The following is a 15733-nucleotide window of genomic DNA, read 5'->3' as shown; positions in this document are numbered from 1 at the left end:
TTTTATAATCTGGCAATCCAACAAAATAACGTTGTCGTTGCCTGTTTTTGTAGACTGGAAACAAAATTTCATATAATATTAGCTAAAGATTATTTATTTTCTTTATCAATAGAGAAGTGCTCTTTATTAAAGGGAGAGGGTTGTCCTGTCTTCAGCTTTGCAACTTTCTTCTCGATAAACATAACCTCTTCCCAGCTAAGCTAACTCTGGACATTTTGGTACCAGAGAAACATATATACCAATATTTGAAATTCAAAATGGCTGCCATCCCTGTGTTAATTCTATTGAGAAAATAAATTCCCGATTTTCACAAATCCAAGCCAGTGAAAACTTTATCTACATCATGATTGGAACTAATTTGGGAGAATTGGATCTCTATATTTTTCAAATTTCTCAAAAGTGTTAGGTGCCCTACAGCTGAAATTTTACAAATTACTCATAAAACAAGTCCATTGCTTAAAGAGAAAAGAAGATGAGCTTACGTTTGCAGAATAAACCGCCATGAGCTCACTATTCAATTATCCTAAATTAGCTCCAATCATGTTTTACTCCATTAGCTTCAAAACGAGCCCCTCCCCCAAACATTTTAAATGTTTGAGAGTCCAAATATCTGTCCCCAAGGTGCATCCTACCCCCGGATTCTACCCTGATAAATGGACCTCTGTTTATAAAAACGTCAGGTAAGATGCGCGGATTCTACCCTGATAAATGGACCTTCTGTTTATAAAAACGTTAGGTAAGATGCGGCATTCCTTGTGTGAAGAAGTGACCTAGGAAAACTGCCTATGTTGCTAATGGGTTGGTAGTTGAAATACCAATACAGGTCCATGGCTTGTCTTGGGATTGTCGTTGTATAGAGACCATGTACCATTCACCAAATCAAACACTCCTGTATGAGTGAAAACAATATTTAAAGCATGCATGAAACGTGCCTGACGAAAACCCCAGTGCCATTTGCTGTCTCACTGCACTGAACAAAAGTCTCAATACCTGTTGCTTGTATGTAATTTTTTCTCAAAGCTCAGTGACTGCGTTTCAAGAGTTCGCAATACAAGAAGTATTCACTCCAAATGATATGCATTCATGTGCTTCATCCACAAGCATTGTTAAAGTAACACAATTTTAACGAAAAAGATTTTAACATACCATCGGAAAACTAACTTGTACAATCAAAGAAGTTAGGTCATTTCAAAGTTCCCCTTTCACTGATAGTGAGTAATTTTAGAGTCCGTAAAATGCAACATAACATAACCATTTCCAAACTAACCTGTAGCGAGTGTTGCAACTGGGTCCTTTTCAGAACCAGTCCTATACAGTGGGTAATCCCTATCTTTTGTATCACCCAGTATGTTCAGGATTCGAGTCAGATTCTTAGGTATTGGCAGTTGATCAGCCCTGGCCTGTCGATGATCCGTGCTTGTATCGTCGTACTGTACTACTGAAGATTGTATGTACCTGTAACATAGATAACTCACTGATGTGAAGAGTTCTAAACTGTATCATCTGTACAACTTCTGGCAATAGCCTGTGTTTTATGATCAGTCAGCCCGCCAGCTGCAATTTTAACCAACTATCACCGGATCGCAAATCGTAATTTTGTCAACATAACCGATCACAGACATTGTAGAAATGATTATCCATCGTCATACATATATCCATCGTCATCATTTGTACGTGATATGATAGGTTCTTAATTTTTAAGGTAGAATGCGCGTCAGGGACAGATATTTGGACTCTAAACATTTCTTTCCTGATCTTCCACTTGGGAGGCTCATTTCAAAGTTCTCGGAGTACGAAAATTTTCACCGTCTTAGTTTTTCGAAAATCGAATTTTTCCTCCGTAGGATTAACACAGGGATGGCGGCCATTTTGAATTCGAAACTTGGTAAAATGTTAGGTAATTTTCTCTAGTACCAAACTGTTCAAGGTGATTCCTGGCTTTTATTGTTGATTTGATAAGAGTGTGATTGAAAGTTCCAATAAGGAAAGTTTGAGCAAAAGTGTAAGTCTTTCACTTCCGAGGCGCATACTACTTTAAGAACGTTTTCGATCTGTTTACCCAACGACTGTGTTTGCTTGAATTCAATCATGTTATCCTAAAATTTTATTCGCGCTTTGCATTTTGACGTCAGGTGGCTTTGAAACCTCTGATTGGTTATTAAATCCATCCTTAATATCATAGTCGATTGAAATTTTGTCAGATGATTTCAACAAATTAAACGACTGTGATATAACATGTTTTAAGCATGGCTTGTGAGTGAAAATGAACAAGCCCTGTCACTACGGCAAGTTTAGAATCCTCGGTCATTAAAATTTCTTACATGTTAAAATGGTAGTAATGGCCGTCCCTGTTGTTGTTCATAACAGGTATAGTTACGTTCGTCCATTTGGTTTTACCCTTTGTTGTATCCGGCGATACTTCGATGTTCATCAACTTGAGTTTCTCCTTTGCACTTGACGTCGTCCCGACATAGTAACTGAAAGAGAGACTCAGTGCAGCTTTATGACGAGGCAATCCCTGGAGGGGGACATTCATTCCCGACTTTGGTACAAGCTATACCCTGGAACACCTCAAGCTAGAATGGAGTCTACATTTTTCCGTTAAGGGGACTCAGAATTCTACAATTTTGGCCAAACATTTTGTCGAAACTACATTTTCTACGAAGTGATAGGTCAAATGTGATGAGTTATTTGGGGTCAAGAGTAGTGTTAGAGTCAAAACCAGGGGGTAAAATTTTACGTTTTCTCGACATTATAGTCAGGGTGAAAAAAATGCGAAATTGGAGGAGATGGTCAAAACCTTTGTGCATATGCCTGATATGCGCATACAATTTCTATAGTAAACGAAGTAGTGCGTCCGAAACAAAGTGCCTTTCCCTCCTTGTAATATGCTTGTGCGTATGTATGGAACTTTGTGAATGATAAAAGCCATAGCGACCGTGACGTGTTATAAGGATTTACATGGCGAAATACAAAGCGTGCGCACACTATTCTGAGTTCCGGGATCTCCAACCATCAGTATGAAAGTCATACAGATACTTAGAAACCCAGGCTTGGTTTTGCATGTATCGATGAACAGTTTCGAAAAGTAGTGATCAGTTGAGCTGGGCCTTACAATCTAGCTAAGAAATTCATTGAATACCCTACCTGACCCCACTTGCAGCTCCATATTTATCATTGACAACTACAGAAATTGCATCGTTGTAAGTTTTGGCGCCAAATGCCGCGCGTCCCAAAATTAATATGGCTGAAAAAAAAGAGAAAAGGTATTTAAGTTTTTCGCAGAGGGAGGTTATACATTATAGGCATTTAAAAAAAAATATTGTTGTATTTATTATTCTAAGTTGAATATGGCAACCTTGTGGAAAGTTACACCACTCAAATAGCAAATTTAACACATACCGGCATTAGTGAACGTAAATTGCACGAGCATCAATGGTTTGTTTCCCAATCGAGATTTTTCAGCTTTTTTTTTCAAAATTTCGTCCATAGGCCACCAAAAGGGTTATAATAAACACGAATAATTTGTAATATTGCAACATAGGGCATCTAAAAATTATTGAGAAATTTGAGCATATTGAGATCCAATTCTCCCAAACTACTTCCAATCGTGTTAATGCGTCATGACAATGCTTCATAAATTCACCAGCTATTGCAACACGGCAAGTTAAAGCGAAGCTGATGAAAACTCACGTGTTTTGTTCCTCTGGACGTTCTTAGGGAAGAGAGAGTTTGCTGAAAAGGTCAGACCATACATATTGAAGCCGACATACGTGCCCAGCACTTGCCCTGCATAGGACAGCATCGTGAAATTTTCCTTGACACTGCCATCATCATCAGTGATCACTGCTTGGAGGACGAAAGTGTGGCCATTCATCACGGTATCACCATCTTCATTATGGGCATGCAGGGTCTGAAAACAGTATTTTTCGGAAATCACATTTTGCGAGAAAGATGTCAGAATCATGAGTTTTTGTCTCGCTTTCGAATTTCACCCTTTTATGAGCAATAACTAGTTTTAGGGTATGGAATTATTTCACTTTGAAGAGAAGTTAGTTGAATGTGTATACTAAACATATTCAAAATCATTTTGTTCTTCTGCCGCCAACAGGTTTTCGCTCTGATTCTTGCGAACGACAAACACACGATAATGAGGCAAAACACTTCTTACGTATTGTTGTCCCGTAGAATTGTCTTTGTAGTTCAGCAAGATGTCACTGCACGATGACGTCAGTGTAGCATTTTCCGAGTGGTGGCGACTTTGTTGCTTGAGAATGAGTTCGACTTCTGGTCTGATGTGCATTAGAAACACCTGTGCGTAAAATATTGGACAAGCCTGGTTCATAAGTAACTTGCAGGGAAATGTCGTAGAAGGTTCATCCAAAGAATGTCTTTCTGTGAACAACCGAGTGATTTACGAGTCCAAAGAGTACAAGCCAATTAATAAAGTTTAAATCCACGGAACTTTAGCTGCATCACAGTCCTTTGGTGAAGGTACGACCTGTGGCTGTATGAATCAACAGTAATTTGTCGAATAGTATTTCTTTCAAAAACATGGCAAAAGTCAATTTTTATTTGTTTTCGACACTGCGATACACGACTCAGAGGACACTGTATGGTCGTTGGTCACTTACCCTCTCAAATGGTATAATAGCACCATCAGATACACCGTACAGCTCATCCAAGTACCCCGGATATGTTTCATTCACAATTTCCAAATACTCGGTAAAAATATCGTAGCCCTCGTCAGTTTGGTAAAACGGTATCAGTTCGTCAAAGAGCACTTCGAAGTTGAAATAAAAGTCCTGGAATTCTTTGCGAAATTGTTGACCCTAAAAGGAAAAGATTAGAGGTGAATAAAGCGTATCTTCAAGCTTAAGATATATGGAGGGATAATTGACCATATACATGACTCTGTTCATTTGCTTTTGAAAGAAAGTTGATTTCGATTTTAGGAAGAAACCAGAATCATTCATTATGTATGAGTCCTGTAATCAGCTGACGAACACACCAGATTTATCCACACTCGGAGTCGTAATTATTTCCGTAGCACCTGTACTAATGTTCTTTAGCTATAATGCTTCAGTATACCATCGCGGCTGATTTGATCGCGTCGTGTGATGTCTGTAGAGTTGTCGCAAGAGCATTCTCATATGATCATGAAGAGTGCAGACGACAAGGTATACAGACCTTCCTATATGCCATGGTAAACGCTATCTTTTGCTAGCGTCATACTGGTAGAAGCTATAGATCATTATTGTGGAAGACCAGCATTATAAGAGGGCAGTTTCCCTTCATTGTTTATTCAAAAATGGTACAAAATTTTCAAAAATGCAGTGTAACTTTTACAGTGAACGCAGTGTTATTTCCGTATTGTTTGTTCCCTGGAGCTATGTGATCATTTACAAAGCAAGTCGTGGAGTTGGGTGTTTTGCATGCGAATGCAGCGTTTAGTTGTGGTTTCGCGCTCGCCGTCAGTGAAATATGGTATTTACTCACGATTTTATATCCAACATCGTAGTGTTTTCCCTGAACTTGGAATACAGGTATTCCATCACAGTCGCACCTTGCACAAAACCAGGCTGCAGACAAGATTAGGAGAGTGAAACGTTTTCCAAAACTGGCAACTGGTGACCTGGAAGATGATCAAAATGTGGAGGAACTTGAAGAACAATGGTCACGACGAAAATCGATGACGCACGAACTATAGTCTGTATCATGTTCTTAAACCATCAAATCACAAATCACAGTTATCCAAATAATTCATTTTCTGTTTCGACCACCACTTTACTTGGCCATCAATGAAGCTTTTGCCGTTTTGTTTACCAAACTTTAAGTTTTCTCTGGAAACACATAAGTCTTCTCCAAATTCACAAAATATCTGTATTTCCTCTCACTGTCTTCAATATGACAGGTATGGAAGTAACAAACACATCGAAGTCAGGGTATACTATAGTTTGACTCTACGCCTAAATCTCAGATTTAGAATTAAATTGTAAACATTCCAAATATGTGATAAAAAATGACCTATATATTTGTAACATCATGGCGTGCTTAACTATTAATGTTTAACTTTGCAGCTTTTAACCTTTACTCGTAGGTCAAAGCAATGGCGTATACGCAAGGGAAATTGTCGCCTTTGCTTCTCATCTCTACTTCCGTGGACTCAGTGTCAGCCTGATTGAAATAGAATAAAAATTGGTCATGAAAAAAACGTAGTTGTGTAGACTGAAATATTTAGACGCCATGCAGTGATGTTGAAGGATTGATGCTTATTATTGTCACAGGTTATGTTGTGTACAGTTAGGCGTAGCTGCGTCGGAAAAGTACACCGCTTTACATACGCTCGGTGAATATTTCTCACACGTACAAACTGTGGTCTGTGATGGAATAACCCAATTCTACGTGATTCTTACGTGCTGTTCCCTGCTACCATCTTGGTCGGTCTGTCTTGACTGCGAAGAACGACAACGGGTTTTAACAAGACGGTCTAACAGACCGCCGACATTCAGGACAATTGATTTAAATGTCGACTCTGCGTCTAAGGTTCAGAGGTCATGAACCAATCGCAAAGAAATGGGATGAAAGTGTTCACTATGACATTTAAAAAATTGTACGCGGACGCAAAACTTGTCCCGTCAACGAAAGAGTTATTAGGATAAGAGCAAATTACATGACAGCTGTCCGTAACACCAAAACGTACAATTTTCATGCCGACGTTAACATGTCACAATTTCAAAAGTTTTAGAAGCTCACAACATTGTATAAAGTCATGTGTATGAGGCATAAAAGGTGCAATTTTATATAAATCCATAACTGCGCATACATTTTAAGTCCAAGGTATGAAGTAAGATTTATTATCAGAAAAGCCACACAGAAAATCGCTGGTACAGCGTCATCTAGTCTCAGACTGTAAAATCAATGCACAAGCATATTGGCAATGTTCCTCGAGTCAAATTGGAAGGGCTGAAGAAAAATAGACGCATACTTTGCATAATGTTGTGCTACATCCTTGGCATGATTCGATATTTTCTGAGTGGTATGTTGATATTAATTGCAACCTCGAATGAGAAGCAATTTCTAACACATGAAGAGTGTGACCCGAAGTTCTTCAGAGTTTTTAGAAAATTCGATATGAATCTGTTTTTGTTCGGTTTCTTATGTTCAAAGGGTCTATACCGGTAGTACTGTAACATCACAACTCTAAAGTAAAGTATGGCAAATAATGATGGCTGGATTTATGCAAGCTTGTATAAAGACAGACTCCTGGTTATTTTCAATTGAATTTACAACCTCGAATTAACCAAGTTTTATTCACTGTCTTTGAGGTTAGTAAAAATTGCTTTTTTGTCCCGAAAAATATAGTTTTTGCTCACACAGCAGACCTATAGGCTTGCTCCGATCTTGACATCTTATGCCAAAACGTCTCAGTAACTTAAAGCATGTCATCTGTGGTATTGCCACTGCTACAAACACTTCTTAAGTCCCTTTGTTCAAAAAGGCTGCTTGTCGATGTCTATTGGGTCGGTAGCTGAAACACTAATACTGGCCCTTGGCTCGTCTTTGGATTGTCATCGTACAGAGACCACGTACCTTTTATCAAATCAAATACACCTGTAAAATGAAAAGCATTAAGTTTTTTGTAAACAACATGAACTAAGATAAAAGGTGAGGTGCAATGACTAAACCATCGTCACTGCATGCGCTGGACGAAGAGAGTTTTATTAATTTAATTAATTAATTAATTTATTTATTTATTTGTCTTTCTTCAAATCCACAAGAAGTCGAGTTAATCGGTTTGTATTATTTTAACACTCTGGGTGTCAGCTTGCATCTTCATATTTTAATTTTGACCTTAGATTTGCTCCAAGTCTGTGGGAATATAAATATCAAAACAGAGTAAATCGAAGGAATAAACTACAGAATACTGTCGCGTTAGTGATAAGCTACTGCGTAGATCATGGGGTAAACGCGACGGGCATAGGCAAGCCAGTAGCTGCTGCCGGAAAAAGCCAAGCGACAGGGGCCAGTCTACTTTGCGTAGACAAGCTGGAGCGAGGAGATGACCGTTGATATTATCATCCACTGATCTGGTACACTAAATATCTAGTGATATTCTTATTCATTCATTTGTTTATGCATTTATTTATTTGCCTTTCTTAAAATCCACGAGAAGTCGAGTTAATTGAAGAAATGCATTTGAATTTTACTCGGTGTCATCTCTACAAATCCCTTCACCATCGATCGGATTGGAGAGAGACTTTACGATCATCAATATTTTGCACACATGAAAGATTTAAAACTTCACCTGTGGCAACTGTTGCGATAGGGTCCTTTTCAGAGCCAGTCCTGTACAATGGATAGTTCTTATCCTTGGTATCACCCAGTATGTCCAGGATTCCGGTCAGATCCTTCGGTACTGGCAGCTGATTGGCTCTTGCCTGTCGATGTTCTGAGCTTGGGTCGTCGTACTGCGCAACCGCGGAGTTTTTGTACCTTTCAACAAAACCATATGTGTGTCACATCGAGGAGTTTAAATGAAGCAAAGAGACACTATTCTTGCATTGATTTGATTTGAATAATTTTGTTTCATTACTTTTTACTTCCATAGATATTCTCAATATTTACAGCCAATTCGCTTTCATATATGTGTTTTTATTCACGATCTTATCAAAAGCAGGCTACCAAGGAATTTCAGTTATTACTTTTAATTTCCTGAACATCATTATGAAACAAGGTCCATAATTACCGAATCTATTTACAGAGGAAAAGACAAAGCTTTTGGCAGTTTTCTTTGGATCACCGAGGAATTAAACTGAGAGTTTTTATTATTAATAGTCAGTGTATTTATGTAGTTATTTTCACCATATGTGCTGTACTCCTAACACCCTGTTTCAATTTTATCAACTGCCCGAAAGATTTTTAGGTATTTGCAATTCAAATATATGCATCTGATATACTGTATATTTTCGTTTTTTCATGAACTGTTAGCCCCACTTAACTTTCCCAGGAGTAACATCACTAATTCACGGGAATAACCATAGCAGCTATATTTTGGCTTTCCCGTTCGCGACTTTGTTAATACCAAGTCTTGTATAGTTTACATATAATTCATAATCATTGTATCTATCTTATTGCAAGGCCAGTAAATGTGGTTTCAGTGGTAATGAACGATCTTTATGATCCTTTATTCCGTATGATTTACAAGGTCACCTGCGCAAGTAGTTTCATTGCAAGCTTAAACTTATATTTCAGCTTAAGGTTCGCATTTAAGGCTAACCGTCGTAAAATGCAAGTCGGATAAACTATCGATAAAGCCATGAACGATAAAGGATACAAACGATAAAGAAGTTTCATACCTTTTGAGGCCGTAAAATTTGTTCCGGTTGTCTCTGTTTGTTATTTTTCGTTTTCACAATTTTCTACTTCGACGTGTTAAGTCATGTGCTAACAACACGCATATATTTATTGATACACTCTAATAGGAATTCTTACATGTTAAAATGGTAGTAGCTGCCATCTTTGTTGTTGTTCATAACCGGTATTGTGACGTTAGTCCATCGAGTTTTACCCTTCGTTGCATCTGGTGACACTTCAATGTTCATCAACGTGAGATTGTCTTTACTTCGTGACATTGCTCCGACATTGACACTGAAAAACAGGCAGCTTGTGTAAATATAATTTACGTGTATAAAGGAAGTATAATTCACAAAAAGGCAAAGATTTGGAAATGTTCGTTTAACGACAATATGTGTGAAAAATCTTCAATTCGGCACACACTGACGTAATGGGAACTACAACCAAGCTTACTTTCAATCTCTTGACTATTCTAGTACATAGACTGCCATGCCGGTATGATACCATTAATTTATAAAATTAAAGTATGTTGTATTCAATCACTTTCTTGCCCACCCACCACCAGTACAAAACCACACTCACCTGAACCCTGTTGCAGCGCCATACTTATCATGCAAGACCACAGACATTGCTTCGTCCACTGTTTTTGCAGCAAATGCTGCACGTGACATAAATAAAATAGCTGAAAAGCAAGGACGGTATGTTGTCATTGGAAAATTGAAGCAATTGTGGTATAGTTTATTTTCGGTCATTTTGAAAGTGGGAAAATCGATTTGAACTTGCCTGAAACACATTAACTTGCTGACTATTTTGTCAACTTGGCAGTTAAACCACCTGACAGGATTTTGAATGACAAAATTTTCGAGACCAAATCTGAATGCAGGTATCATGTACCGTATATAAACGAATTCCGTTGCAAAATTATACTTTGCGCAAATTTGTGATAATAGGACCCCCACCAGCACCACCACAACCACCACCACCACAATGAGTGGGGTCTCTGATGACCGCTTTTAAGTTGTCCACGGCCCCTCAGACAGTAATGCAGATTACTGTCAACCTGTCAACCTTATGAACATCAACCTGGCTATGAAAAGGGTTTGAACTTTTATTGCAATTCGACTGGTGGAAACTCACGTGTTTTGTTCCGTTGTGTGCTCTTCGGAAAGAGTGAATTCGCTGAAAAAGTCAGGCCATGCATGTTGAACCCGAGAAACACTCCGAAGACTTGTCCGGCGTACGAGAGCACGGTGAAATTTTCTTTGACTGCGCCCTCATCGTCGGTAATCAAAACTTGGAGAATGAAAGCCTGGCCTTTGTTGATTGTGTCAGTGTCTTCGTTATGAGCATGAAGGGTCTGAAATTAGTGGTGAAATCAATGAATGATAATGGGGAGTAAAACAGCAAAAAAAATTATAAAGGCGATGGCAAAATAAAATATTTAACACTAATAATTTAAGCTGAACAAACATAAATTGAAACAATCCGATTGGTTATTCTGCAATGGATTAGGCATATATTTCATATCATAACTGAGTATTGTTTTGTCCTATAAAGACATCTAAATTGCACTGACGTAACATGGAAATATTAATTTCACAACTACAGCCGAAGACTCCACAATAACATTGCAAGACGTCAACTGTTATGAATATCAACACTAGAAATCTCGGACATTAATTACTGATTAATAATGATTTGTATAATATATCTCTGGTTGCAAACAGATTACAGGATGAACCTACGTATTGTTGACCAGTGGCAATGTCCTTGTAATTTAGCATGACGTCACTGCAGGATGACGTCATGGTAAGATTTCTGGGGTGTTGCGGGCGCTGTTGTTGGAGCAAAAGTTCGACTTCTGGTCGTATGTGCATGAGAAAGATCTGCAAATCAGTGTGAAGATAGAAAACAACTCATGAATAAGGAAGAGTTTTGCTTTCACTGATGTCTTCTTCTGATGTCATCGTTCACCAAGGTGTACAGAAAAAGAAACTTTAGCTTGTGCCAGACTTCGATTTAAGGTAGAATGCGCCTCGAGGACAGATATTCAGTAATTCATTTTAAAGCTCTTGAACCAGAAAAGCTTGCCTAGTTTTTGAAAATCCGAAATTATATTGTATCTGCGATATTGTCACGCTTTAACGTTACCTCAATGAGATCATCTTGTCTCTCTCTCTCTCTCTCTCTCTCTCTCTCTCTCTCTCTCTCTCTCTCTCTCTCTCTCTCTCTCTCTCTCTCTCTCTCTCTCTCTCTCTCTCAGCGACAACTATTGGTCGGTCCCAGTCACGTGGTATCTTACCCTGTCGAAAGGCACAAAGGCACCAGCTGATATTCCGTACAGTTCATCTAGATATCCAGGGTAGGTTTCGTTCACAATTTCCAAATATTCGGTGAAAATATCGTACCCTTCATCAGTTTGATAAAACGGTATCAGCTCGTCAAAGAGGATCTCAAAGTTGAAATAAAGGTTTTGTAATTCCTTGCGAAACTGTTGCCCCTGAAATAGAACACGGTGAATTGTACACACATTGCAGTATATGACGTTAGTGGTAATCTAAGGTAGGGTCAATCAACAGACCCAGGAATTAAATAATTACCATATTAGTAATTCAATATTACTAAGGAAGATACTGCAATGACTAAATGTTTTCCTCCGAATGCACAGTACATGGTATACGTTGTGAGATTGGGAAAAACTTGCAACCCATTCAACAAGGCAGATCTTACAAGAAAGATCTAGAACAACCTGAAGGAACACAATTGTCAGGCATCTTCTGCAGAAACGAGACTGGAATTTTTCCCAAGGCTCGATATATCTCTTGCATTATAAAACTGCAATCCCAAATGTTTCAAGGGGCACCGATACGAGTTCAAATTTAGACTGCAGGAAAACGAGCAGCAAGCCCACATGTCCTTTCAATGTATCGCTTTGATCTCTCGATAGATCGAAAGCACTTTGCGCTGTGCGCTGTAATACGATTCTCGAAAAGTGAAACCCAGCGTGGTGAACTTCGGAAAATCTTACATCAACCGAGATCCGAGAAATTGTAATTTGCCTGCCTTGATAGTCATATAAGAATCAGCCGCTTATACCCGTTTAAATCCGCACCTGTCTACTGTTTCTTCACCTATTAGTTTCAGTTTTCAGAGACCTATATCCCAACGCGTTTTGTATCGACTGGTCTTTTCGGGGTGATAACGGTCTTACCACGTGGCCAATTAGTCGACGTCTCAAACGGTTGGCTGAGTTGCGGTGCAGCAAACCCTGAAATAGTTGTACTAATAAAACTATAAATGTATTACATGCCTCTTGTTTCGTGACGATTAATCATTGTTTGTGATATCATTTGTTTTAACTTATTTGATTTCTAGAATATACCATGATCCACTCACAATCTTATAGCCCACATCGTAGTGTTTTCCCTGGACTTTGAATACCGGTATGCCATCACAGCAACATGACCTTGCACCGAACAAGGTCAAAGAAAGGATAAGAAATGTGAAACGTCTTCCAAAACTGGTACTTTCGGACCTGCAAATGAGAGAGAGAGAGAGAGAGAGAGAGAGAGAGAGAGAGAGAGAGAGAGAGCAACAAAGGATAGATGTAAAGATATGAACCAGACAAACAAAATAATTTCTGCCATAAGGCTTTTCACTTCATTTATATACTTTCTCAGGACCAATCCATGCAGCAAATAAAGTTCCGTCGTAAATATACACGTTGAACCTGTTTTCATGCATTAACAAAGAAAGACTTTGGTTGACAAGTACAAACACAGAGAACACTTACAGGATTTCATGTACTAAACTTATACATTGAATTTTGACAAACATTCAAATTATTTGATGCGCATTTCTCTGTAAATAGTCCGAGTCATCTGGCGAAAGACAGCGGGGCCAATATGTAATATTTAACAAAGTATTGTTTGCTTTGTTGACCTTTACACCGGTATTATAGCAATGCCGGACGATTGAGTCTAAATGAAAAATATAGGGTCATGTATGTGTTCATATCAAAATGGTCAACGATAAGCACAAAGTCGAGCTTTATAACGTGGTAACTTGTGGTCGTCATAAAGTATTTTCCTTTGAAATTCGAACATTCTCAATTGACCTGTGTGCTATGATCGTGATCTTGTGTAGGTGTGTGTAGTGGTGTCACACTCAGATGTACCATTGCAAACCATAAAATATTGTCCAAAAGTTCCACAACACTTACGTGCTATCTTGTGCTGTCATCGCGGTCGATCATGGGCAAGTTTGGCAAACTCACAAGGACGTAACAGCAAACACGAACAGCAAACTGCAACTTGTAGCGTTCTGCAGTGTAGAAAATTGGTTCGACATAGAAGAGAGACAAGGTTCAAAGGTCGTACGTACACCAGGGACGAAGTTCGTGATGGGTGTAACCTCAGCAGCAGCTGCAACAACCACTAGTTAATGAATGTTATGTCGCTGTAACCATAACTGCAGTAACGTCAAACAAAGTATCTAGATAGTGGCAGCAAAACCATCGTGGTGAAAAATGATAACAAATATGAAATTGAAACACGTGATTCAAGCACAACGTATCACAACTAAGTAACTTAAAAGGACATTTAGGTATATTTTGCCAGGCAGTATAAAGGTCGTAGATCAGATGCACTTGCTCATTCGATTGACTAAACGAGGAAAGACATTTTTTCAAATCATAGCAGACGAGGACAGTAGTTACGAGAAGCTAATATCTTCCCTCCAAAAGTTATCTTTGTTCAAAATACATTTATAAGTAGACTCGCTTCAAGTCGGTCGGCATATAAATGTCGGCATATAAATATCAAAACAGAATAGACTGAAGGAATGAACTTCCAGCAGAATGTCAGGCTGGGTCGTAGGATGGTGCTTAGAGAGTTGCGTGGACGCCTTGCTTGGCCGGACAGTAACTGCTCTGGCGAGACAAGCCAAACGATTGGAGGCAAGTCATATTATTAGACTTGTACACATAAATTAAATTTATGTGGGGTAGTTACAATTTCTTAAAACTGGCGGGTTGGCTGTCCCTGCTGGAAATGTTGACAGAGCGAGGTGTTTCCGATTGTCTACAGCTATTCCAAGTTATTTCGAAACAACAAAACTTTTGAGGGAGAAATGAAGGCTGTTCTCATTTGTCGTCCTGCAAGAAATCCCTCTCCTTTTCAGTCCAGGGGTTCTTAGGGAGCCTTCAGTAATTACAGGGGGGGTGGGCCGGGGAATTTCGCGAACACCTGTACCGTAAAATGTGACCCTACCTCCAATCCTCCTGTCTAAGATGTGACCCTCCCCCTTGTCTGACATTCTAAAACTTGACCCTCCCCACCCCCCCCCCCCCATCACTGCGGTATTCTCCCCGGGAATAAATAAAACAGTATCAGCTAATTTACATAACAATTGGTTCAATTGTTATGTTAGGACAAATTACAGAGGGGAGGGCTGGTGTTTTTGGAGGGACAGTCGCAATTTATCACGCAAGAATTTTTCAAGAGATATGGTATTTCATACAGTTTAGGGAGGGTCACCATATTTTGTGCAACTATAAGAAGGCAAGATGTAGCTGATTTAGTGCTTCATCCAAAAATATCAAATCATAATACATGGAGTCTATCAGGCAAATTATTGACAATTTGCCCCCACAAAACATGCTATATCTGTATTTTATACATGTTTGATAATGTATTTAAATGTACTTTGCTTGAATAGGGAAGTAAAATGAACATTTGTGTACAAGAAATTGATTTCTGAATTTCATCTAAAAAGTCGGTTCACTATCCATGGTGTTTATGATGAAATTATGAATAGTTTTTTCCAATACAAAAAAGGTAAATCTTTGCATTTCTGTACTCTTGATTATTGATATTAATTTTCTTGATTAGACTAGAGTGGTTACAATCTATGGTTGTGTAAGAAATTTGATTTTGGAATTTCACCAAATGTCATTCAATACACTATGCATTGGGGTCTATGATGAAACTATGAATAATTTTTTTTCAGTACAAAATTAGATAAATCTGTGCATTTATGCATGCTTGATTATTTAGATTATTGTTCTTGATTAGAATACATTGGTTACAAGTCCATGGTTGTGTAGAAATTTGATTTTGGAATTTCACTGAAATGTCGATTCACTATGCATTGGGGTCTATGACGAAACTATGAATAATTTTTTTTCAGTACAAAATTAGATAAATCTGTGCATTTATGCATGTTTGATTATTCACATTATTGTTCTTGATAAGACAAGAGTGGTAACAAGTCCATGGTTGTGCAAGAAATTTGATTTTGGAATTTCATCTAAAAAGTCGGTTCACTATCCATGGTGTTTATGATGAAATTATGAATAGTTTTTTTTCCAATACAA

General features: G+C 38.4%; 2 protein-coding genes across 3 annotated transcripts; both read right to left on the bottom strand.

Moving 5' to 3' along the window:
• Positions 1-212: 212 nt before the first annotated feature.
• LOC139147813 (beta-alanyl-dopamine/carcinine hydrolase-like) lies at positions 213-6541 on the bottom strand. Of its 2 annotated transcripts, XR_011555803.1 has the most exons (10): positions 6417-6541; positions 5500-5635; positions 4635-4832; positions 4172-4312; positions 3694-3913; positions 3148-3247; positions 2322-2477; positions 1268-1455; positions 715-889; positions 213-659 (listed from the first exon to the last, which is right to left on the bottom strand). XR_011555803.1 is itself a non-coding variant. In XM_070719021.1 (9 exons), the coding sequence occupies exons 1-9, from the start codon at positions 6434-6436 to the stop codon at positions 792-794; spliced, it is 1257 nt and encodes a 418-aa protein (XP_070575122.1). In that variant the 5' UTR covers positions 6437-6541; the 3' UTR covers positions 671-791. The 2 variants fall into 2 exon arrangements, 1 of the variants encoding a protein (XP_070575122.1); XM_070719021.1 differs by lacking the exon at positions 213-659 and having other exon boundaries at positions 671-889.
• Positions 6542-6827: 286 nt separating this feature from the next.
• LOC139147812 (beta-alanyl-dopamine/carcinine hydrolase-like) lies at positions 6828-13733 on the bottom strand. Its single transcript, XM_070719020.1, has 9 exons — positions 13580-13733; positions 12754-12892; positions 11660-11857; positions 11103-11243; positions 10495-10714; positions 9940-10039; positions 9496-9651; positions 8309-8496; positions 6828-7614 (listed from the first exon to the last, which is right to left on the bottom strand). The coding sequence occupies exons 1-9, from the start codon at positions 13597-13599 to the stop codon at positions 7517-7519; spliced, it is 1260 nt and encodes a 419-aa protein (XP_070575121.1). The 5' UTR covers positions 13600-13733; the 3' UTR covers positions 6828-7516.
• Between the last annotated feature and the right edge of the window lie 2000 nt (positions 13734-15733).

This window comes from Ptychodera flava, chromosome 13 (genome assembly GCF_041260155.1).
Source record: "Ptychodera flava strain L36383 chromosome 13, AS_Pfla_20210202, whole genome shotgun sequence".
NCBI lineage: Eukaryota > Metazoa > Hemichordata > Enteropneusta > Ptychoderidae > Ptychodera > Ptychodera flava.
The sequence above is the reverse complement of the archived record's forward strand: the minus strand, read 5'-3'. Positions and strand labels throughout refer to the sequence as shown.

Excerpts from the sequence above, each read along its gene's own strand:
- LOC139147813 (XM_070719021.1), bottom strand. The coding sequence starts at position 6,436 with ATGGTAGCAGGGAACAGCAC. Across the intron at positions 5,636-6,416 it reads ATGGTAGCAGGGAACAGCAC|GTCACCAGTTGCCAGTTTTG; the intron begins GTAAGAATCACG and ends ATCATCTTCCAG. Across the intron at positions 3,914-4,171 it reads ATTCTACGGGACAACAATAC|ACCCTGCATGCCCATAATGA; the intron begins GTAAGAAGTGTT and ends TACTGTTTTCAG.
- LOC139147812 (XM_070719020.1), bottom strand. The coding sequence starts at position 13,599 with ATGACAGCACAAGATAGCAC. Across the intron at positions 10,715-11,102 it reads TTGCCACTGGTCAACAATAC|ACCCTTCATGCTCATAACGA; the intron begins GTAGGTTCATCC and ends CACTAATTTCAG. Across the intron at positions 10,040-10,494 it reads CACACAACGGAACAAAACAC|CTATTTTATTTATGTCACGT; the intron begins GTGAGTTTCCAC and ends CTTGCTTTTCAG.